Below are 23,471 nucleotides of genomic sequence, written 5' to 3'. Positions count from 1 at the left end.
AGTGCCTCGTCCTCCTGGAGAAAAAAAAGGAGGAAAAAAGAAAAGGGGAATGTTGGAGCTACCAAAATAATGTGCTGGGAACAACCAAAAAATCCCAAATTTTGGGATTGAAGCAGCATTAAATCTCAGCAGTGAGACAGAAGAACTTTTCTGGAAGTATGGGAGGTGTGGGGCTGAGAACCCCACTCCCAAACTCCCATGGGAACACAGCCTGAAGCTTCAAATGTTGGTGAAATCAGTGTCCTGTGGGATTTCTGTGCATTGCCTTCAAAGCAGGGATATCAGGGGGTCTGCACACCCCACCAGGGGTGCTGGAAATCCTGCAGGGTGCGGTTTCAGGCTCCACACCACGGGAATATTTTTGTGCCAGGAGGATCCAGCGCAGCCCTGTCCATCCCAGCAGAGCTGCAGGAGCTCCTTTGCACCAGCTTGAGGCTCTGCTCCTTGCCATTAGTGCAGAAATGGCTCGCAGAAGGGACAGCAGATGGGAGCAGCTCAGGTTTCCCGGCTGTCACACACTCCACCTGCTCTGCAAAACACCCAAGTGTTATCCCTGGGCTCAGGGAAACGGGCAGATCATCCTGCTGGTGCTGGCAGGGTGGAATCCCCCTCCAGCAAGGGATAAATCACCTCCTTTACACTCCTCAGGGGGTTTGCACAAGTCAGGAAAACTTCCTTGCCTGGCAAACCATCTCCATTGGGAGCAGCTCCTTGGGATGGAGTGGGACATTTCCCCCCTCTCTGCTTCTCACCAATCTTGCTGTTCCCAGGGCTGGTGTTTGACCCCAAGAAATCAGACTGGAGAGTGGAAAAATGGTAAATAAACCATGCTGGGTCCTCCTTGCTCTGTCCCACGTGGGTTTATTTTCTGAGGCCAAGGTGCTGCTGTACAAAAGGATCAGACTGGAGCTGCTGCCTCATCCCTGCCCCTCTGCTCCCTGCAGAGGTGAGGAGCTGGCTTTATTGCTAGGACAAGGCAGCCCAGATGCTGAAATATGCTCATAAATAAATAAACAAACCCTCCTGTTTATTGCTGTTAGAATTGCAGCCTACCTGGCTCTTCCCGTTCAATAATTCAGAGCAATGAGCAGCCAGGCAGAGCTGAGAGGTTCCCTGGGCAGGGTGGATGGTGAGGATGGGGTGTGGGAGGGATCACAGGGCAACCTGAGAGCAAGGGAGGGTTTTTTTGCATGAGTTGCCTCATGAAATATTAATTAATTGTCCTTGTGGGTGTTGTGCTGTGGCTGGCTCTGCCTGTGTCCTCTGGGAGATCCAGAAATGACCAAAAAATGTTTTGTAAGATCAGGGGGGTGCTTGGCATCAACGTGTGCTGTAATCCTGCCCTCCAGAGGAGCAGCTCACTGCAAACTCCAGAACAAATTGCTCGGTCCTTTCTTCCCTTTTCAGCCCTAAACAAACCCATCAGATCGATCCCGCTTCCCTTCCCTGCTTTGATCTCTGCAGCGGTGCTGTGCGCTGCTGTGGGGTCTGTCTGGGCAGGAGTCGACTTTGGGAGCTTGATTATCTCCTAAGAGCCTGTTCCAGCTCTGTTTGATGCATTGGGGGCTTTTCCTTTTCATCTGAGCAGGGTGGGGCTGGCAGCAGCCCTGGGAGGATGAGTGGCTCAGCAGGTGCTTTTGCATGGTGATGGAGGGAAAAAAGCTGGTGCTTAGCTAAAGATATGAAATAAGAGACGTTTTCAAATGAATTTTAATAAACTGGGGTCTCTGCAGACCTGTTGGGTTTCAGTGGACTCACAGTACTCATTGTTGTTGGGCATTCCCAGCTCTACATAAGGATTTGCAATGTGCCTGGAGGTTTTGGATAATTTCCCAGGGAATCCAGAGCTTTTATTTCTTTTGACTGACAACATTTTTACTCATTTTACCAAAAAAAAAAGGACACAGAGATTGGTCCTAAAGCAGGTGTTTGGTGTTGGGGAGCTCATGGCTGGGGAAGGTGCAGCACCATCACCCACCTGGATGGAGATGCTGCTCCCTGCATGGCTGGGACCAAGGGCAGGACCTGTGGGATGGTTCTGGATGAAAAACCCTGTGCTGGTGACAAATACTGCCTTAAAAGATCTCCCAGCTGGCTTTTCTGTGTGTTGCCTTGATGGGGTGGGAGTGAGAGCAGAGTTCCTCTCACCCACTCTGTCCCTGCCAAAATCAAATCTGATTTTGCAGCCAGCTCAGGTGTGTTCAGAGTCAAAAAAAGAACCTAAATGGGTGTGTAAGGGAGCTTAAGTCAAAAGTAGGGAGATATTTCAAATAGTGGCTGTTGGTAGAGCTAAATTAAATTGTGTTGTTGCACTTAGAACTCCTGGGGAAGAGCAAGGGATGAACAAAGGAAAAACCCAAGGCTTTGTCCCAAAAGCTGCCCTTCAGCTCTGGGTTTTGGATGGTCCATTTAGTAACCCTCACCCTGGTGTGACTTCTCCCTCTAATTGCATTCTCTGAGTCCTTATTTAGCCATTAGCTGCCACTGCAGGGACACAGGTTATTAATTCCTCCCCTGCCCTGACTTTCACTCTGGCCCTTCACCAGCACTCAAGGTGAAGCTGGGAGGGCCAGGGCAGCTGCATCCCCATGAAACTCTAAATAGAAAACATTTTTCTCCCTTTTCTGTTCCTTGTCTTACATGGGGGGCTGTATCACAGGGGCCAATTACACCTCAAGCCCAGATTTATGGCTGGACATGTGTCCATGTGATTTTAATATTTTTTATGGCTCTTTTACTCCTTTCTCTTCGGTGTGGTGAGCACTGGGGAAGGAAACACTCAGAGAATAAGAGCAGAAAATGCATGTGGGGGAAAGGAGGTCGTGCCTTGTGGTGGATTTTTTATTGTTGTTGTAACAAATGATATTTAACCAGAAGTCACCTCTGAGTTCTGTATTCCCGCCAGAGCTTTACATCCCTTGCCTTCCTCCCTCCTGTGTTGCCACTTTGGCCATGGACACACCTTGGGATGGCTGGAATTGTCCTGCTCCATGGCTGGGCTCAGCACAGCTCTTTCCCCTCCTGGTCATGATTTTAACTGAGCTGACTGCAAGTCCCAGCTCTATTTCAAACTGCTTGGAGTGGAGCTGCTCACCTGAGGAAGGCTGAGGTGTAGCAAGGGAGAGAAAACAAATTAATGCCAGTGAAAGCGTCCAGAAATAGCAAATTCAGGGGCTAACCAGGCCACGTATTAAATCTTTCAGGAGAGGCAATCTATCATGGGCAGGGAGGGGAGAGGAGGGAATTGCTCCTGAGGGCAGTTGCAGGTTCAGATGTGGCCAGCTTTGCTCCTCCACAGTGGTTCCAGCTTGGGGAGCCCCACCTGCCCTCCAGGATGCCCAGGAGGGATGGGCAGAGCTGCTGCCACCCCTCTGTGTCCCTGTGCTGTCCCTGTGCCCATGGGGATGCTCCAGCCCCAGCCCAGCCTGGCCCTGTGCCAGCAATAATACGTGGGCTTTAATTAAAACAGTATTTCTCATCTCCCTCATACATTATTTGGTTATTGCTTCAGAACGAGCCAAGGAATTCTTGCATTCCCCCCACTCCCTCCCTCACTCCTTTAATCTGCTTTCTCCCCTCCTTTCTTTCTGCCCTTTTGGTGTCCTTTCCCTCATCTCCAGGGGTTTAACTTTTTTCAGTTGTCACAAAGTTGTTCACATGAGGGAGCCTGGGGTTCATAAGGACTCAGTCATTCCACTGGCATTGCTGGGAGATGCTTCCAGAGAGGCAGTGCAGAGCCTGGCTGAGCAGGGAAGGAGCTCACAGGTGCAAAGACTGGAGGAGAAGGTGTTCCTCCATCCCAGCAAATCCAACACCAGGCTGGAATTAAGAGTCCTGAGTAGGAAAGGAGCTCACAGGTGGAAAGGCTGGAGAAGAAGAAGGTGTTTCTCGATCCCAACAAATCCAGCACCAGGCTGGAATTAAGGATCCTGAGTAGGGAAGGAGCTCAGAGGTGGAAAGGCTGGAGAAGAAGAAGGTGTTCCTCCATCCCAGCAAATCCAACACCAGGCTGGAATTAAGGGTCCTGAGTAGGGAAGGAGCAGGGAAGGAGCTCATAGGTGAAAACACTGGAGGAGAAGGTGTTCCTTCATCCCAACAAATCCAGCACCAGGCTGGAATTAAGATTCCTGAGCAGAGAAGGAGCTCACAGGTGGAAAGGTTGCAGAAGGTGTTCCTCCATCCCTGCAAATCCAGCACCAGGCTGGAATTAAGATTCCTGAGCAGAGAAGGAGCTCACAGGTGGAAAGGTTGCAGAAGGTGTTTCTCCATCCCAGCAAATCCAGCACCAGGCTGGAATTAAGATTCCTGAGTTGTCTGTGCAGCACCAGCTCAGCAGAAAGGCTCAGCCACATGGTCCCTGAGGTGCTGTGCAGTCAGCCCATGCAGCTGCTCATTTTGGTGCCCAAGTGCTGCCCTGTGTGCCCAGCAGCCTCCCCACCTGCATCCCTGCCATCTGTGCCCTGGGGAAGCAGCAGGGCTGGGACCAAACCAGCTTTGCAGTGAACATTCTGTGCTGCTCAGCGTGATGCTCAGGGCTGGGCTGAGCTCAGGGGCTCTGCTGTGAGGGGTGAGGCACTAAAATAAAATCTAACCCTGTCATTCCTTCCCTTGCCAGGCCCTTCCCTTCAGAGGAGACCACGGAGAATGACGATGACGTGTACCGGAGCCTGGAGGAGCTGGCAGAGTGAGTGGCCTCACCTTCTCCTCCTGGGAGGGCTGAGGGAAAAGCTCCTGTGGCTTTTCCAGCAGAGGCAGATAAAGTTTGACAGCAGGGCTGGGAGAGCCAGCACGGCTGCTTTGATCCTTTGGCCAGGAGATTTTTGTGCTCTGACAAAAGTCCATCTTTTTCTGGTGGGAAAACCCTGGGAGATGTCACTTTTAATCAGGTTGAGCTGATGAGTGGCTTGGTGTGGGGTGAAAGGGGCCAAACCCAGAGGATCCCAAACGCCTCCTAAATCCCAAAACCCTTCATCCTCTGAGGTGATCCAAGGGAGTGTGGTACTCATTCCCTCCATGGCATTTTTTGGAGCTGCACCCCCATGTGTGATTTTGGCCCTGGGGCAATCAGAAAACATTTGGGTTGAAAAAGGACCTTGAAAACCATTTGATTCCACCCCTTTGTAATGAGCAGGGACACTTCTCACTATCCCACATGGCTCCAAGCCCCATCCAAGCTGGCCTTGGACATTTCCAGGGCTGTGGCAGCCACATCCTGCCATGGCACCCGTCCTGCTTGTCCTTGGTGGGACGTTGGGTGATGCTGCTGCTGTCTCTGTCTGTGTTTATCTGGTTTTTGTGCCTGTGGTGGTGATGTAACAGGCTTTTAAAATCAACCTTGAACTGCAGGCACTATTGGAATTCAATGGCAGCATTCCCATCGAGCCAGGGCTCTGTCTGCCTCATATGGAGGGATGGAGTGCATGGCTGGATGTGTGGCTTTATGCAGTTAAATATTATTGTTCCACAACATAAATAATAAGGCTCCTTAATCCAATGAGTTCCTTATGGCTTCAGTTATTACAAAAGTAAATCATAAATTACCAGCAGAGGGAATGGAGTGCCATGGAATTCCCTGCTTGCTGTTGGCTCCCAGCAGCTGCAGTTTAATAAAATTTTAACTCAGAAAGGGATCTTTTCAAGAATAGCATTTTTTTGTGCCCCCTCTCTGAAAGTTCTCAAAATCCCTTTAATATTGGGGTTTAAAATTCCTCTTTCTCACACACAGATGTGCTTTTAATTAGAGAGAGATTTGTGTGGGGACTCTCACACGAGTGTTGGTGGGGACGGCAGTGCTGGCCTGGAAAGTTGAGTGGGTTTGGGGTGCTGCCCTTGGTTATTTGGTGCTGGGATTGGGTTCCCAGTTTTATTGGTTGTTTGGTGCTGGGAATGGGTTCCCAGACTGGTTCCCTTGTTCCAGTCTGCTGGGGACAAGGTGTCCAGATGGAAACTTCCCAAACTGTCCCTTGGTCAGAGGGGCTGTGATGCCCAGCAGATAACTTGGAGGTTTATTTCAACTCATTTTCCTGTTCTGTTCCAGATCTCCAAATTTAACTTTCCTTATTTTCCCTTTCTCTTCAAAATCCTCTTTTTTACATCTTATTTAGGACTTTGGGGGAAAGACATGTTGAAATGAGCAGGGATTGCACAAATTCCCTCATGCAGGCCTGTCCACCCTGTGCATGGAAACACAGCCTACAAAACAGTGTCAGAATCCCCTCATAGCTGGAAAAACCCCAAAAACTCCCTGAGAACCCCTCAACCTTTTCTCTTTGGAGAAAAAGCTCAGGATAAGCTCTCAGTTGGTTCTAACAAGGCATTTTGGGGGCTGGTAAAGGAGGTATTTTTTTGGAGAATGCCAGCATGCTCCATTTCAGCTTGAGCTGGAGTAGTTTGGTTGAGGTTTTGAATTCCAGTTCTGCAGAGCCTTTAAAATATGAATATATTTGTGATGGAGGTGCTGATTTGGGGAACAGAAGGAACCAGGCTTCGTCCCTGCTGCCCCCATGATGCTCTAAGGAGTAGAACCTTTATCCTGAGAGCTCTCCCAGCAGGGAGGAGCTGTGGGACAAAACCCAGGCCTGGACAGGGGCTGCAGGAACAAGCTGTGTGTGAAATCATGGGGTTCTGTGTGTTTAAAGGGTGTTTAAGCCTTGCTGACCCCATTGTGCTTTCACCTTTGGGGTGGTGCAGGGATTAATCTCAGCTCCAGACAGATCAAGGCGCATAATTGCCTGGAAACAGCTATTTAGTTAAAAAAAAAAAAAACCCGAACAATTGGTGATGGGAAGGGGAAGGGAAGCTAAAAAGCTATCAGGGGAGCTGGGAAGTTCTCAAATTCCCTGTTTCCAGCCCTCTGGCCCCTCGGTTTGCTGTGCCCGGGGCCAGATGGCAGCTTGCAGCCAGCCTGGGCAGATGGCAGGGGCTGCTTGCATTGCAAGTGCTGCTGATCGATGCTGTGAGGGGCTGGAAAGGGACAATTGGCCTCTGCTGCCTGATTTATTCCAGCCTGCCCCTTGCAAAACCCCAGGGTAGCCATTTGGGGGGTGTTTGTCCATGAAATGAGCTGGGTTTTGCTGCAGCAGCAGTGTGGGTTCATCCTCTGTGCCCCCAGATCAGGGATTGTCAGTGACCCTTGTCCTGAGGATGCTCCTGCAGCCTTTTGGGGGGAGTTTGTGCATGAAATGAGCTGGGTTTTGCAGCAGCAGTGTGTGGGTTCATCCTCTGTCCTCAGATCAGGAATTGTCAGTGACCCTTGTCCCAAGGATGCTCCTGCAGCCTTTTGGGGGGAGTTTGTGCATGAAATGAGCTGGGTTTTGCTGCAGCAGCAGTGTGGGTTCATCCTCTGTGCCCCCAGATCAGGGATTGTCAGTGACCCTTGTCCCAAGGATGCTCCTGCAGCCTTTTGGAGGGAGTTTTGGGGTTAAATGAGCTGGGTTTTGCAATAGCAGTGTGTGGGTTCATCCTCTGTCCTCAGATCAGGAATTGTCAGTGACCCTTGTCCCAAGGATGCTCCTGCAGCCATTTGGGGGGAGTTTGTGCATGAAATGAGCTGGATTTTGCAATAGCAGTGTGTGGGTTCATCCTCTGTCCTCAGATCAGGAATTGTCAGTGACCCTTGTCCCAAGGATGCTCCTGCAGCCATTTGGGGTGTGTTTGTCCATGAAATGAGCTGGGTTTTGCAGCAGCAGCAGTGTGTGGGTTCATCCTCTGTGCCCCCAGATCAGGGATTGTCAGTGACCCTTGTCCCAAGGAAGCTCCTGCAGCCTTTTGGAGGGAGTTTTGGGGTTAAATGAGCTGGATTTTGCAATAGCAGCAGTGTGGGTTCATCCTCTGTCCTCAGATCAGGGATTGTCAGTGACCATTGTCCCAAGGATGCTCCTGCAGCCTTTTGGAGGGAGTTTTGGGGTTAAATGAGCTGGGTTTTGCAATAGCAGTGTGTGGATTCATCCTCTGTGTCCCCAAATCAGGGATTGTCAGTGATCCTTGTCCCAAGGATGCTCCTGCAGGTCCCTGGGGAGGGGAGACGCTGCTTCCCACATGGCTGTGGCTGCTGGCAGCTGATGGCAGGAGGCAATTATCCACCTTGCTGCCCTGCCAACTGCTTTTCCATCCCCCTTTATGGCTCTTTCAGCTGCTCCAAACCATCCTGGTACCTCAGAGTTATATTTAACATCTCACCTAAATTTTCTCCGCTGCCACTTGAGCTCTCTCCAGTTATTTTGTCTCATTAAATTTATGGCAGTGATTAATCCTGGCCCTCTTTGCAGCCCCAGAGCCTTCTTTATGATGAATCTTCTCCTCTGCAGTGGCACAATTAGGTAGATGGCACAGGGCAGGTTTTGGGTTCTTTGTTGGCTGCTTGAAGAATTCAGAGTCAGAGGTTCTGTGAATGGTTTGATGTGAAACATTTAATTTGCATGACTTTTACCTTTGTTTTCTCTTCTGAAAATAATTTGTTTTGAGGAGAGGATTTGTAGTGTTGCATAAAGAACCAAAAAAGTGTTTCAGGCAAAGCAGGTCCCCTCCAAACCCTACCCTTGGAGAGCTTTGTCCCACAGGTTGATGTTGATGTCCCCTGCTCTTGTTTTGAGCAGCTCACTGGGAATTTATCCCTAACAAATTTATTGGGATAATTGTGTATTCCCAACCTTTCCATCCTAGAGAAGAGGGGAAGGAGATCTGCTAGGCCGCAGTTTCTCCAGTGATGCCTCTTCTGGGCTCAGCTTCTTGCTGAAGTTCCTCCTGCTTCTTTCACTTCTTGCCCCTCTCCCATTTTCCAAAATAGTGCTGTGATCAGCAGAATTTCTCAAATGCATTAAAAAAAGTAACGAGCACAGGAGCCAAGGTGAGATGATGAGTGAGCTGCCACTTTTCTCATTATTTTTATGTTGGACAAAGCAGGCACGACAGCCCCTCAAATAAATGGCTCTGTGGTGCAGGGCACTTGAGCCAGAGTGCCTGTAAGTGTGTCTGTCCCTTGTGTGTCACTCCTATTGATTTTTACATGTCCTGCTTGTGCCATTTCTAAGATCACACTGGTCACTTTTCTTAGGATCAGAGCATGAGAAATTCCACTTGGAATGGGGAATGTAAGACCCAAGAAGAATAGATGGGAAAAAGCTTCTGCTATTTCCAGATTTGTGTCTCCATCCAGGTCCAATCTGAGAAATTAAAACCCTGCAAGATCTCGAGTCCTCCAGCTGCACATCTTGCACTCCCTCACCCTGAAACCTAAACCTGCCAGATGTGCTGCAAATTCAGGGTTCTGCTTGTCCTCTCTGACAGAATGAGGGGTTTGGTTGAAGGAGTTGTGTATTTATAGCTGTGAGTGCAGAGTGAGGATGAGAAAGTGGGGATTGGGATGGGCTGGAGCCTCACAGCTGCCTCAGAGTCCCTGCAAATCTTCCATCTTGGACCTGTGGTGGCTCTGAGATCTTCTGGCTCTTTACCCTGGTCACAGGGCTGGAAATTTGGGGTTGTCTCTTGGTTGTCTTATTTTAGCTCCTTCTATCCCTTGCTGCTCTTTCTTTTGCTGTTCCTGGTGGTTCTGGCTCTTTCCTCAGCGTGGTTTGGACGGAGTTTTGCTGTGGTGGGTTTGTCATGAGGGTTTGTCCTTGAATTCCTGAGGCTGGTACAAGCTCATCAACTCCCCACAGCAGCTTTTATGGCTGGAGAGGCTCTTCAGTGGCCCTGAATTCCCTCAGGGCTTCCCCAGCGTCACTGCAGGGATGAGTGCAGGGTTCCTTCAGCTTGGAGGACCTGCTGCATGTCATCTATTGGGGCATCACAAACTATTTGTGCCTATGGTCTCTTCCAGCCCCAAACATGCTGTAATTTTATGGATTTATCCTTCATTTTCCCCTACTCCAAGGCAGGATCCTGGCACCATTCCCTCAGTTTTGGGAGCTGCTCCTTGGCACGGCTGCTGCCTGCCTGGGTGGGTGTCAGTGCTCAGCAGAGTGAGGCAGAGCTCAGCCAGCATTGTTTTAGCCTGAAATTGCCTCAGATATGAAAAGCTTTATTCATTATCAGCTTTTCTGGCTCGGCAAGAGGCTGCCAGCCCAAAGCTGGTTGCATCCATCCTAATAACAGTAATTGCACGTGCTGGTGTTCCCTCTGAAGGGCGGCTGAAATCCCTTTCCTAACCCCAGAGCTGTCAATGAATCTCCTAATCCAGGCAGTAGATCACAGGCTCTGATACCCACGGGTAACTCTCAGACTCTGCTGCTTTTATTGAAGAAGTAAATTGCTTTTCTTTGTGAGGAATGAGGTGATCTGGCTTTCCTTGCTCAAGTTGTTCCGTCTGCCCGTGACACGCCTGGGATGCTGAATTTATTGCCTGAATTTGGTGTGTCCTGAGCTTTCCACTGGCTAAAATCATCCCAATCCCTGTTTTAAGCACAGGGAGGGTGTGTATTTTCACAAGGTGGGGACAAGTGAGGATCAATATGTGCAAAGCAGAGATGTCAACATCCATAGGGCCCTGCAGGAGCTGGGCTGCTCCAGGAGAGGCTGATCCTTGTGCTTTACTGCTCTCCATAAAAGCTGCCAGCCTCTGGTGTTTCTCAGAGATGCACTGAGAATGTGTTTTAATAAATAACAGACTGCTGGACCGTGGTGATGTTGTAATACTGCCACGGTTGTTGGGTTTGAGGAACTCTGCTGCATCCCCCAGAGCTCTGGAGTGAAGGTGTCTCTCTGGGTGCCCCCAGGATGTGGGAATAGTTCCTATTTTTTTTTTCCCAAAACCAGAAATTGGAGTAGAGAAGGGCTTGTGCTATGGAGCACCAGGAAGGGGTGGAGCAGCAATGCTCAGCCCCTTCATTAGGGGAATGGAGCTGTCAGGATGTGGCCCCACGTGGTGGGGGCAGCATTTGTGTCCAGGGGCTGTTGGCACATTGTTGGCACTTCTGAGGGCAAACCTGTTGGATTGTCCCTTGGGAGGTGTTTCTTTCCTGGTGGGAAAGGCCTTGGGGCACCCACCCTTCTCCAGTCCCAGCCCAAGATTGAGCAAAACCCATCTGGCACTTGGGGACATGGCTGAGGGGTGCTGGTGCTGGGTTCAGGTTGGACCAGATGTTCTTGAAGGGCTCTCCCAACCCTGGTGATTCTGTGAAAGCCCCTTCAGCAGCACGCCCCTGCTTGTGTTGATGCTTTAGGAGGAAATGATGCCTCTGCTTTAGCTTTTATATTTTTTAGATATATTATATTATTCTGTGCTACTTTGGTGTGTGGGTCTGAGCTTCATATGAGGGGATGCTCCTGCACAGAGCAGGGAGGCAAAACAATTCCTGCTCCAGCTGGGCACCAAGGACAAATGATCCAAATCTCAGCCCAAGAGCACAAACACCGTGGGCTGGAGAGAGAAAAACAAGCAGAGTGGGACTGCCTGGGCTAAAGCTGGAATGGGACAATGAACTGCAAGGTGCAAATGGAGCAGAACTGATCAAAGGAAGAGACCCCGCGCCCGGTTGAGCATTTTGTGACCATTTTGGTTCGCTTGGGTTCATTTTGGGACCATTTTGGTTCATCTTGGGTGCATTTTGTGACCATTTTGGTTCATTTTGGGACCATTTTGGTTCATTTTGTGTTCATTTTGTGCCCATTTTGGTTCATCTTGGGTGCAGCCCTGGCTGGGCTCTTGTGCTGCCCAAGGTGCATCCCTTGAGGAGATCATTTTAATAAATCCCTGCTTTATTCTTTAACTCTGCCCAGCCTCTGCTCTATCTCAGCCTTCCCAAGGCATCATTTCCACACCCTGCTGGGCTCCTGCCCGTGCCATTACCCCAACCACACATTCCCAAAACCCTTCCAGCCATGGAAATGATGTGTGGAGAGGCAGCCAACAACCCAAGAGGTGTGGGCAGGGAGATTCATCAGGAGCTGGGAGTGACTGGCTCTGGAAGAGGAGCAGAGCTGAGAATATAAATATTGGTGCAGATAATAACAGTGATGCCTGGGAGGGGGAAGATGGATCACCAGCTATTAGTGGGCATTATTGCAGCAGCTGCAATGCATCACCCGGGAAGAATGGGATGGATACATCATGCCAGTGTATTTATTTAAAATCCCCAAACTTTTATTGAATAAATCTGCTTGTATAAATAGAAAGGGCCGTATTTAAGCAGCCTGGTTTTGCAGGCAGATGTGCTCTGCTGCTCCCTGATATGTAATAGAGAGATGTTGAGTGTCACACTTGGAGCACAGCTTTACACCTAAATTTATTTGTGTGTAATTAATGCCCCTGTTGAAAGGCACAGCTCGTAAAATATGCGAGCACTGTTTGATATTCCAGCATTTCACACTGTCCTGATCCTGTGGGATTGACTTCAGTGGGAGCTGTTAGCAGCCAGCACCTGTAGATCTAAGCACTGGAATTATTACTGTTAATTGGTATTTAATATGGGCTGAATTTTCAAAAGTATTCCGAGGCTGGGGAGCCCCAGGGAGGGGTGTGGAGGCTCAGATGATAATTAATTACTGAACAGCATCACCTTTTGCACAAACTGGGCTCTACAGCTCTGGGATGCCTTTGAAGCCTGGGAATGCAGGGGCAGCTCCAAAGGGGTGGGGCTGGTCCTCAAAATTTTGCTGCTTAATTTCTCCCTGCTGTAAATGTTGTTATTGGCCCCTGCCCATCGAGCAGGTTGTTTTGTGGTGGTCAGGAGAGCCTCCTGCTCCTCTGGGAAATGCTGGATTAAAAATCACCCGGTTACCCATCAGGACAGGGATTGGGCTTTGTAGGAGTTGGTCATCACTCAGATAGGGGATGCAGAGTGTTTAAACCTGGATTGAATGGCCAGGGCTGGGTCCTGCTGTTGCTGTGGGTCCTGCACAGCCCAGGGTTGGCTCATCAGGGCGGGGATGCTTCTCCTGCTGCTCAGAGACATTGGTTGAGTGTTTAATGTAATATCTGCTCCTGCTTGGAGTGGATCTGGGCTCCTACAGCAGTTTGCAGCCCTGGCTGGGGGATGGGGATGGTTTTTTGGCACAAAGAAATGTTTCAGTGAGGAAAAGCAAAATCAGATCAAGAGTGAATGCAGAGCATTAAGCAGACCAAAATCCAACCTTAAAGTGAATTCTCTGAGCATTATACAAAGTCACTGAGGCAAGATCTGTCCTGGTCCTGAAGAGGAGCTGAAGGGGAGGTTGTGGGCACCCTTGGGGCAGGTGGAGCTGGAGCTGGTGGCTCAGATGGCCCCTCTGGGCTCTTGGCTGGCAGATCCATCTCAGTGGGCCCATTAGTGCTGAGCAAAAGGCTCTGCAGGGGAGAGCTGGCAGCCCGTGGTGCTGTGGGCATGGTGGGCACAGAGCCTGGCACAGGCACAGAGCCTGGCACGGGGCACAGAGCCATTCCTGGCTGTGATCCCTGCTCGTGTCCAGCAGCGTTCTGCCTTTTCCAGCCTCCAGCCAGCGGAAAGAAATGTGCAGCAGGCACTAATCCGGGAACAACAGAGCAGGACCTGAATTCCCACAGGATTCTCTTGCTTTCTCCTCCCTCCTTGGTGGTGCTGAAGTGCCAGTGAAATCCCCTGGGTGTTATCCCTGACTCTTTTTCCTTCTCCTTGCAGCGAACACGACCTGGGGGAGGACATCTACGACTGCGTGCCCTGCGAGGATGAGGGCGATGATATCTACGAGGATATCATCAGAGTGGAGGTGCAGCAGCCCATGGTAACAGCCCAGCTGTGTTCTCACAGCTGCACCTCGCTGGGAGGGGCAGGGAGGGGGCTCCAGGATGGAAATAACTCCCTGCCACTGGCAGGTGATGCTGCAGGGAAGGGAATTGCTGAGTCGCTCCTTCGAACTGGGATGGCACCAGCCCACAGGGGTTCTATGAGGAGTTTCCCAGCCCAGCCTGTCATCTGCAGGAGGTGGGGAGGAAGGAGGGGAAAGGGAGACCTAATAAGCCCTAAAAGAGAAACTAAAAATAGGATTTTGCTGCTGCTGCTGTTGAGGCTGTGTCACTCCAGCCTGCTCCGTCAGCCAGAGGTGCCACTGGTATTTTTAGTGCAGGGTGACAGATCTGTGTGTCAGGGATCCAGCAGCTGTCTGTGCCTGCTGCTCCTCCTTGGAGCAGGAAGATATTTACAGTGGAGCTTTCTGGGGCAGCAGGGACCAGTGTGGCACTGGGGACAGCCCATTTGTCACCTCTAACAAGCCTGAGTGTGAGGCATGGACAGCATCATGGATATCTCCAAGGGCTCTGGAGCAAATATCACACTCCATGGATGAGCCAAGGAGGTGTTGGTGGCCCTTGTACCTCCCCAAGGTGCCCACAGCCACCTCCTTACCTGTGACCTTCCAAATTTCCTCCCCTCCCTCCAATATCTGCCTCCCCCAGGCTTTGTTCAGCCTCTAATTATTCTCCCCTTTTTCACCCCTCCCTGGAACAAAGCAGGATCAATGGACAAATTCAGTGATCAGTTCAATCCCTGGAGGGGCTGGAGCTGGGAATGCAGGGCTGCATCCATGGATGTGCTCTGGTTCCTCAAAGATCACAAACCCCTCATTCCATGGTGTGCAGGAGCTCCCTGCACACCAAAACCCCTCTGGATCAATGAGTTGGGCCCAAAATATTCCCCCTGATCCTGCCAAAGTGCTTGGATCTGAAGGCAGCACAGCTCCAGTGGTTTTTGCCACCAGTTGCAAAAGTTACTTGGCCCAGGGGAAGGTTTTGGTAGGAATTTCTTGCATAAATGGGAAAAAATGGGGGAAAGCTCCAGCAGCCAGGTAATAAAGGATTAAGGTCAGTGGAATTGGCAATTTTTCACTGACCCCAACATTATTTTATGCTTTCTGCTGAGCAGTTGAGAGCTGTGACTCCCTTTCACTTCCCTGAGCAAAATAGCTTATTTTTAATATAACTGCCCCAAAAATTGAACAATTTTTGGGTAACATTTGTTGCAACAGCAAGTGTGTGATGCTAATGGCTTCTTGTATTTCTGCATGCTTCAGATTAGATACATGCAGGTAAGAGGAATTGATTAAAATCTGGGGTTTCATGCAGCTGTGAGTCCTGAGGGGTGGACAGAGGGGCTCTGTTCCTGTGCATGATCCATAAAGCCCCAGAACTGAACTCCCTCCCAAATTCACATTCTGCCCTGCCAAGTGCAGCAGCTCCCAACACGTGGGCCCAGCTTTACAGAGCTGGGGCTTTGGGAAAAGCACATTTTATCAGATTTGACCTAAAATCAGGAGAATTGGCAACCCTGGCCAGGGATTTGAGTCTGATGTATTATTTGTGACTCACTTAGTATCTGTTGTGAGTTTCATCTTAAGCAATAAAAAAAAAAAATAAAAAGGGAAAATAATCAGCTTTTATCTCATATTATTCTTCTTTAACTGATAGTCTTTGGTGGTGTGGCTGTAATAAATGCAAAAAATGCAGTTTTTCCATGTTGAAACATATTTAATAACACAGCCAGGGTTCCTCCTTATATTTTGGGATAAAAAATAGTTCCCTTTAGCATAAACCAGTAGTGGTTCTCTCCTGATTTTGCAAATTTGTGCTTGGTTGCTGTAACTGGAGCCCCACCAGGTTGCTGGACCGCCCTTAGGACCATCTGACCATGAATTATTTTTCCTTCCTCTAGAAAATGGGAATGACAGAAGATGACAAAAGGAATTGCTGTTTGCTAGAAATCCAAGAAACTGAGGCCAAATACTACAAAACCCTTGAAGATATAGAAAAGGTGAGAGCTGAGCCCTGCAGCCCTGGATCCCACATCAATTGTGCTGAGTTGGTTCTTGCTCCCAAAACTGGGAGATGCGAGGGGCAGGATGGAGGAAAATGGGAGAGGAGGGGAATCCACAAAATCTTAACAAGCAGAAATGTGCAGGAGGCAAAACCAGCATCTTTCATTGTGATTGCTGCAGATTAGAACCAGGCTGAAAACCTTCCTGCTGTGTCCCCCCATCCTGGGGTGAGAATCTCCCACTCCTGGCTCAGCCAGGCCGGGTTTGCTGATAAGAGCTGTGTTTGCAGATATCTCTTATCACTCTGATTGCCACGGAATAATTCCTTTATTCCGAGTGCAGAGGCTGTGCTGGTTTGCCATTGAAGCTAATTGGATTAAAAGGAACGTTCTGCTGCCTAAATTCGTGGGGGTTTAATTGGTTTTGATGAATTATTGTGGCTCCTTTTCTTTTAAAAACAAATGGAAGGGAACACCTCAGCAATGGATGGAGCCTGGAGGTGGTTCCTGCTCCCAGGAAAGCAGCAGGAAGGAAGAACAATAATGAAAATCAAGCTGCCAATTCTAATCACCCTGATGCTTTTGTTTCCTCCCCTTTTGCCATTCTTTCCCTCTGTCTGGCTGCTGAAAGTTCCCCCGAAGAAGCTGTGAGCAAAACTGGAAAAAAATGGAAGAACGTTTCCCATTTTCCAGGAAAATGCCCCAATATATTTGTCATTTATGTTTCCAAGGAATCCTTCTTCCTTGGAAACAGCCACAGCCGTCTGGTTCAGGAGAATGAAGAGTTAAATTATTGCTTTCATATCAATTAAAGCTTTGCAGGTCCTGGTGGTGTCATGGGTGGAATTTCCCCTCGTGGGTTGTTGTGTTTGGGGTTTTTTGCAGCTCCAAGTCACAACAGAACAGTAGATGTTATTAATACGTATTTGTTCAGAAAGGCATTGCCCATGTAATCACATCATTGCTGCCTTCCCAAGGGCAGAATTCCAGGGAGATAAAGGGCTGGGGAGATGCTTCAGTGCAGCCAAGGGCTGCAGAGTGCATTTCACCCTCCCCTGCTGCAGCTTTAGCAAAGGGAAGGGGCTGTGGGCACCCATGGGTGGGGGTCTGGCACTTTCCTACCCCTGGAAGCGCTGTGGGAGCTCAGGGATGGTGCACTCATGGAATTCCTGCCTCCCACTCCCATCCCTGCTTATCCTCTGCCTTTGCAAATGCTTAAGCTCATCCAAATCCACCCAGGTGAACTCAGCTGGTGAAGCAGAAATTAAAAATAAATAATAAATAAAATAAAAAAAAATCCCTTGCACAGCCTCATTCCCTGCTCTCCAGCACCTCAACCCCTTTTCCATTTCTCTCTTGCAGAACTACATGAACCCCCTGAGGCTGGTACTAACTCCCCAAGACATGGAAGCTATTTTTATCAATTTGGAGGTAACAACATGGGCATTGTGCCTCAAATATTTGTTCTTTTCACAGCAGCTCAGCCCTCTCCCTGCTTAGGAGGAGGTTTTCTGATTTCCTGTTAGATTTGTGCATTCACTTGGAGAGCTCCAGCCTTTCGTGTGCTGTGGAGCTTAAAGTGCTTTGGGAGACAATCTTTAACACTCAGTTTTGGAGGTGAGGAATATATGAACTGTAGGAAATAAAACAATTCTATCTAGTGGATGTTTCAGGGCTGGGGCTCTGAGTTTTAGCTGGTTTGGGCACAGGGTGATGAAGGGATTTATTTCTGCTGTGGTTTGCACAGGGTCTTGGTCAAAACCTCATCTCCTCCACTCCTGCCATCCCAAATCCTCCTCCCTCCCCACCCTGGGGTTATTTCTCAAAACCTCATCTCCTCCACTCCTGCCATCCCAAATCCTCCTCCCTCTCCACCCTGGGGTATTTCTCAAAACCTCATCTCCTCCATTTCTTCCATCCCAAATGCTCCTCCCTCCCCTCCTGGGACATTTCTCCCTGCTGGAATGACACCCCTGTCCTCCAGGCCCCTCACTAGAACAACTTTCTTTACAAACACCTGAAAGAGGGAAACCCCTGCCTGGTGGAGGAGGGAATGTGCATTTCTCTGGGCTCTGTTTGCCCACCTGCTTTGAATGTGTGTAAAGTGTTGGCTGTTGCTTGGTTTTAGGACCTCATTAAAGTGCACTTCAGCTTCCTGAGAGCCATTGATGTCTCGATGATGTCTGGAGGAAGCAGCCTGGCAAAAGTGTTCCTGGAGTTCAAAGAGAGGTAAAGGAATGCCAGGCTTCAGGCAGCTCCAGTTTGAGCAGATTTGGGTTATTTTGGGAGATTTAAACAGAGTTCTTGTTACTCTCTGCCTTCTCACTCTCTACTACAGCATGAAAGGAGGTTGGAGCCAGGTGGGGATCTGTCTTTTCTTCCAGGTGACAACAGGACAAGAAGAAATAGCCTTAAGTTCCACCAGGGGAGGTTTTGAATGGATATTAGTGAAAATTTCTTCACTGGAACAAGCTGCCCAGGGTGGTGATGGGGTCACAATCCTGGAATTGTCCAAAAATTGTGTGGCTGTGGTGCTTAGGGCCTTGGTTTAGTGGCAGTGCTGAGCTAATGGTTGGACTCAGAGATCTTTTTCCACCTTAATAATTCTGTGATTCCAGAAAAGCCTTTCTCAGCAGCCCAGGTTTGCATCCTCCACAGCAAAATGGTTTGAGGAAGCTGAAACATCACTGAGAGCTGACATTGAGCAGCAAAACTCAGGCACAACTTCAGGTCACCCAGGGCAGAGGCTGGGACACCTCCCCTGTGACCACCAGGCTCCCTTGGATCCCTGCTCCTGCAAACCCCTGGATTTTCCTTGAGCTCAGCATCCTGTAGGAGACTGAATACCCAATGTGATTGTGGGGACCAAGATGAGCTGGAATGGAGCAAAACCTCCAGGGGTTTTGTGTGGTCTCTGCAAGGGCTGTGATGTGGTGGGGTGATTCCTGTGCAGGGGAGATCAGCCCTGCTCTGATCAAAGTGATTCCTCACCCTCAAAGAATCTCATTTTTGGCACAGAACTCATCCTGCACCTTCTGCACGATGAATAAATGTAAAAGTTTCTTTCACAAACAGAATCAATCCTGGCTTTTGGCAGCTGCAAGCCAGGAGCACCCCAGCATGCAGAGATAAGGTTGATAAAAGCCTTTAATATCCTTAATACTAATCAAAGGGTGATTCATTGTGGAACGGTGCCAGGCTGTTATTTCACTGTGATTAAACCAGTGTCTAGACACAGAAATGCCATTCAGAAGTCAATAACTCCAGAAATACCATCTGCATTAATAACACACCGTGAGGTCACATCTTCCATCATTCTGGGGGCCTCTCGTTATAAAGGGCTTTTTTTTCCTGGGTTAAATTACAAAAATATTCCAAAGAGGAATGCAAATAATTTCAAAACTCTCATAAACTCACTCAGGTGATTTTGATCTCCTGATTCCTGGCTCAGCCTCATGCATGCAGTGCCATGCCTGGGGCAGAGCTGTGGGCACAGGGAGCAGGGAGGTGACACAGGAGGGGTTCTGGAGGTGACACTGATGCCCAGGCAGGAGCACAAGGCTGGGTTTGAGCCATTAAATCAATGTTTTCTTGTTAACATGCTGGTGGAATGCTTGGAGCTGGTGAGTTCCTTGCAGGTGGGTGAAGCAGCTGCCCCCCCTTCCTAAGGGAGCTTGCGAACAACTTCCAGTAGGACCTGAAAGCTTTGGAAAGAGTTGAGGGAAGGAGAAAAAGCAGCTGTGAGGTGGTGATGGTGGATCTGAAGCTCTCCTCAGTCCATGGGGATTTTAGGGGACATCAGTGCTGTGGGAAACTGCTGCTCCAGGGGGTTTTGCCTTGGAGAAGTCCCTAAAAGCAGACTTTTGGGGATAAAGAGTTTGGAGCAAGCTGATGTAAACAGGCAGAGTCCTTTCCTCCATCAGGAAGTTCAGGAGTAACAGATTTTACAGCAAGAAAATTTCAGTGCAGGAGGAGAAGGTGAACTCACTGGGGAGACAGTGTTGATCCACCAGGAAGGGAATCAGGAAATTCAGGAATACCACATTTTATAGCAAGGGAATTTCAGTGCAGGAGGAGGAGAAGGTGAACTCACTGGGGAGACAGTGTTGATCCACCAGGAAGGGAACATGGACCTCCTGAGTCCCCTCTTGGTCCCTGAATTTGAGACCTTCCTCCATCAGATCTGTCCATGACAAATAACTCCTCCACACCCTTAGAGACATTCTGGCAAGATGATGCATCCACTCCTTGGCTTTGCAGGGGCCTTTTTTAAGGAAATAGTTTGTAAATCTCTTCCTGTGGAAGCCACAGGTTTGAATTTATGCTCCTGAAGCTTTTTTTGAAGCTCTCCCCGTGCTGGCAAGGTGCATATTATTGTGCCTGTGCAGAAATTGTCAGGGGGAAAAGGTGGAAGAATAATCTTTAGTGGCTGTGGCTCCATAAATCTCTTTATTCTCTTCCCTGCAGGGTGTGAATGTCCCATGTTTATGGAGCACCTGGGTCAGTGGTTCCCAGGTCATCTCCATCGAGAGATGAGGCCCCCAGATAATGGATGAGGTGCAGGTTGTGATGGAAAATGTGTCTTAGCAGCAGCAGCACAGTTAACAGCCAGAAAGGGGGAGAAAACCCAACCCTGTCAGGCAGGATTAATGAGGGAAAAGGGGGAATCCATGACAAAACTGCTCTTTTTTTGTCAGGGTTTAAATTTATAGCCCAGGGTGTCCATGCAGAGCTCCTCTGTGTTTCCCAGGGCTGTGAGAACATTCTTTTCCCAATTACCCAGGCTCTTGATCTCTAGGTCCCTGTGGCTCTTTCAAGAAGATGTGATTCTAAAATGTGACATGGAACCATCGTAGAATCACTGAAAGGTTTTGGGTTGGAAGGGACCTTAAAATTGATCCCATCTCCCCCCCTGCCATGGGCAGGGACAGCTTCCACCATCCCAGGTTGCTCCAAGCCCCATCCAGCCTGGCTTTGGATAATTCCAGGAACTCTCTGAGGAACTTCTGACAGCTCCTCACCACTTTCACAAGAAAGAATTTCATCCCCCTATCTCATCTACCCCTCCCAAACCAGGCTCCTCTGCTCTGGCCACCCAGCCCCTTCTGTTCATCATGAGCTGCATCACCTCCATAGGCTCTGGAAGCTTCCAAATGTTCAAACATTGAAAATCTAAATGTCAGAAAGCCACACAATAAAAGAGTGTTTATCTTTTGCTAAGCAGTGAAAAGGGGGAATAGCTGTTTGCCTCACCTTTTGCTGTACACACATTTATATATCTTTTATAACAGCTTATAACTGCCAGCATTTCCAGTTAAACCTGTGATTTTCCTCCCCTCCAGGCTGCTGATTTATGGCAAGTACTGCAGCCACATGGAATATGCCCAGAACACCCTGAACCACCTCCTTGCCAACCGGGAGGACGTCAGGCAGAAGGTGGAGGTGAGCAGGGGGCTGAGGGCTGTCCCCAGCCCTGTCACAGCTTTGGGAAGGACCTGCTGGAGCTGAGCACGGTGCTTGGGGAATGTTTGATTGACCAAAAGAGAAGAAGGGTGTCAGAGTGTGTTTGTGCTGCCACAGAGGGGGCAAAGCTGGGGGTTATGCTGTCCTGACCCCTCGTTTTTCCCTTTTCTCCTCACCAGACCCTCACTCTGTCCTTCCTCCCAACAAAGCACCCTGCATCCAACTGCTCTCTGGGATTGAAAATTAATAACAAGTGGTTTATTTTAAAAAGCAATTTTTATGGATTTGGAGGCGTAATTAAATTTTGAAATTCTGAAAGGTCGGGGCAGTGTGTGTGGCCTGTCTGTCACACTGAGCTGGTGGCACTGGCTCTGCTCTGTCCTTCTGCAACACTGCCACAAGGACTGACCCGCTCCTGGGACACTCCACACCCTCATTTGGGGGAAATGGATTTTTAGAGAATTCTCAAAGCCTGACAGAAAGCTCACATCTGTATGCAGACTTTGAGATGAGAAATGCTGACTTAGAAGTGCCCTGGAATGGGACAGACATTGCTGAGAGAGGAATGGAACCAGAAAAAAGTTCCAAAGGGTGGCCTTGCAAATAAAACTGGATACTTTGGAGAAATAGAACTGTGAAAGATGCACTGGAGTGGGACCCACCAGGGGTAATTTCAGATAATTGTCTTTTAAGGCATTTACAGCATGGTGTGGCTAAAGCTGATAGCCCAAGAAACACTTATAATGTATTTAACACCTAAAATGTATTATAATGTAGTTCGGAAATAGTTGGTAACAAGAATAGTAACAGTAATTATGAATTTACTTTGTGGATATAAGGTAGTTACACTCCCCAAGTGTATCCAGGTTAAACCAGTGATTTTATTTGAGTGGGACTGGCTGTGAGTTGTGCAAAGAACAACTGAGCATCCCCAAAACAGGAGCCACATGGTTTTCCAGCATTTGGGACCATCAGAGGCAAACCCAAATCCCCAGGCAGACACCAGAATTCCTGCTCTGACCCCCTCAGTGTGATCCAGACATGAAGGGAATCAAAGGAGCCCCAGAAGGGCTGCATTGTTTGAGCTGCTGTTTTCACCCAGCTCTGATTCTTGCTTTGCTCTTGATGCTAATCAGAATTTGCCAGGCTGTCTGTGCACGTTACCTCACCTTCTGCAAATGTGCTTTGATTCCCTGTGTGAACCCAATCCAGGGCTAAAACTGCAGTTAGGAATTGTGTAAAATGTGCTCTCTGTGTCTCACATCAAGGCCGGAGCATCCTTTGCTCCCTGATTTTGCTGTCTCTCCCTCCCTCGTGGCAGCTCTGTCAAGTCAGGTGAAAATGGGTCTGGGCAAAGGTAATGGTGGCAAAACTTCCTGCAAGCACAATTAGCTCATCTTAATGAGTTAATGCTCATCAGTGACTGCAGGGGCACAGGCTGCATGCTCAGTGCCAGCCCCTCACAGATCAGCTTGGCCCAGAGAGGAGGTGCCTGAGGCAGATGGGTTTCATTTGACATTTCCCCAGGTCTGGGAGCATTTATGCAGTGCCCTAATGAGCAGCATCTCATTAGGCTGGAGTGGCTCATTTGCATGGCAGTGGCTGGAATTGAGGGTCCAGCCCTTGGAATTAATCCCTTGATGACCTCTGTGGTGGGAGCCCAGCCCTGGCTGGGTGGCTGCAAGGATCACAGGTCTGTGGCCATCAGAATTGAGCTTATAGGAGCCAAACAAACATTCTCAGGACTTCAGAGACTTATTTTAGTCTCTGAAAACATTATTTTAGGTGTGAAGCTGTTGTTTTCTCACTGCTTATTTATTGATCTCCTTCCTAGGAATGCACACTAAAGGTCCAGGATGGGAAATTCAAATTGCAAGATCTGCTGGTGGTTCCAATGCAAAGGGTTTTGAAGTATCACCTCCTGTTAAAAGTAAGTTTTTCAGCACTGGCACTTCTCTCTCTGCTGTAGCATCTTTCACCTCTGTCAGTGGAGGGTGAATCATTGCCAAATGCAGAGCAAGGGTTGGGATCTTTATACCCCTTCAAATAAAATAATTACTAGAGCTACTTAACACGACATAATATTTGTGCTGTCTCCTGAAGTACAATGACCCAGGGTAATTCTGCACTTGCTACCCACGAGAGGCACTTAATGAATATAAAATAAGCTTGCATATAATCTGATTATGTGTGAAATTCCTCCAGTCAGCTCCATGTAACAGATCTCTCAAGCACCAGCCCATGGTGTGTTCCCTGTCCTGCAGCCACAGCTTGGGCATCCCTGGCACCTCCCTGGCATCCCTCCAGTCA

At 48.9% G+C, this 23,471-nt stretch overlaps 1 protein-coding gene across 7 annotated transcripts in view; it reads left to right on the top strand.

The window, feature by feature from the left end:
- The window catches only part of VAV2 (vav guanine nucleotide exchange factor 2), a 127,144-nt gene that overhangs the window by 85,626 nt on the left and 18,047 nt on the right, over positions 1–23,471 (top strand). For 4 of the 7 annotated variants that reach the window (XM_074556542.1, XM_074556544.1, XM_074556540.1 and 1 more), the window contains exons 4-11: positions 4,616–4,684; positions 13,572–13,674; positions 14,959–14,973; positions 15,597–15,695; positions 17,061–17,129; positions 17,827–17,927; positions 21,041–21,140; positions 22,996–23,091. In XM_074556542.1, the coding sequence (XP_074412643.1) occupies positions 4,616–4,684; positions 13,572–13,674; positions 14,959–14,973; positions 15,597–15,695; positions 17,061–17,129; positions 17,827–17,927; positions 21,041–21,140; positions 22,996–23,091 (652 nt within the window). The remainder of the gene's footprint in view (positions 1–4,615; positions 4,685–13,571; positions 13,675–14,958; positions 14,974–15,596; positions 15,696–17,060; positions 17,130–17,826; positions 17,928–21,040; positions 21,141–22,995; positions 23,092–23,471) is intronic. The other 3 variants (XM_074556545.1, XM_074556543.1, XM_074556541.1) reach the window with 1 other exon arrangement.

Source organism: Zonotrichia albicollis, chromosome 21 (assembly GCF_047830755.1).
Source record: "Zonotrichia albicollis isolate bZonAlb1 chromosome 21, bZonAlb1.hap1, whole genome shotgun sequence".
Classification (NCBI taxonomy): domain Eukaryota; kingdom Metazoa; phylum Chordata; class Aves; order Passeriformes; family Passerellidae; genus Zonotrichia; species Zonotrichia albicollis.
This window is presented reverse-complemented; position numbering and strand designations above follow the sequence as displayed.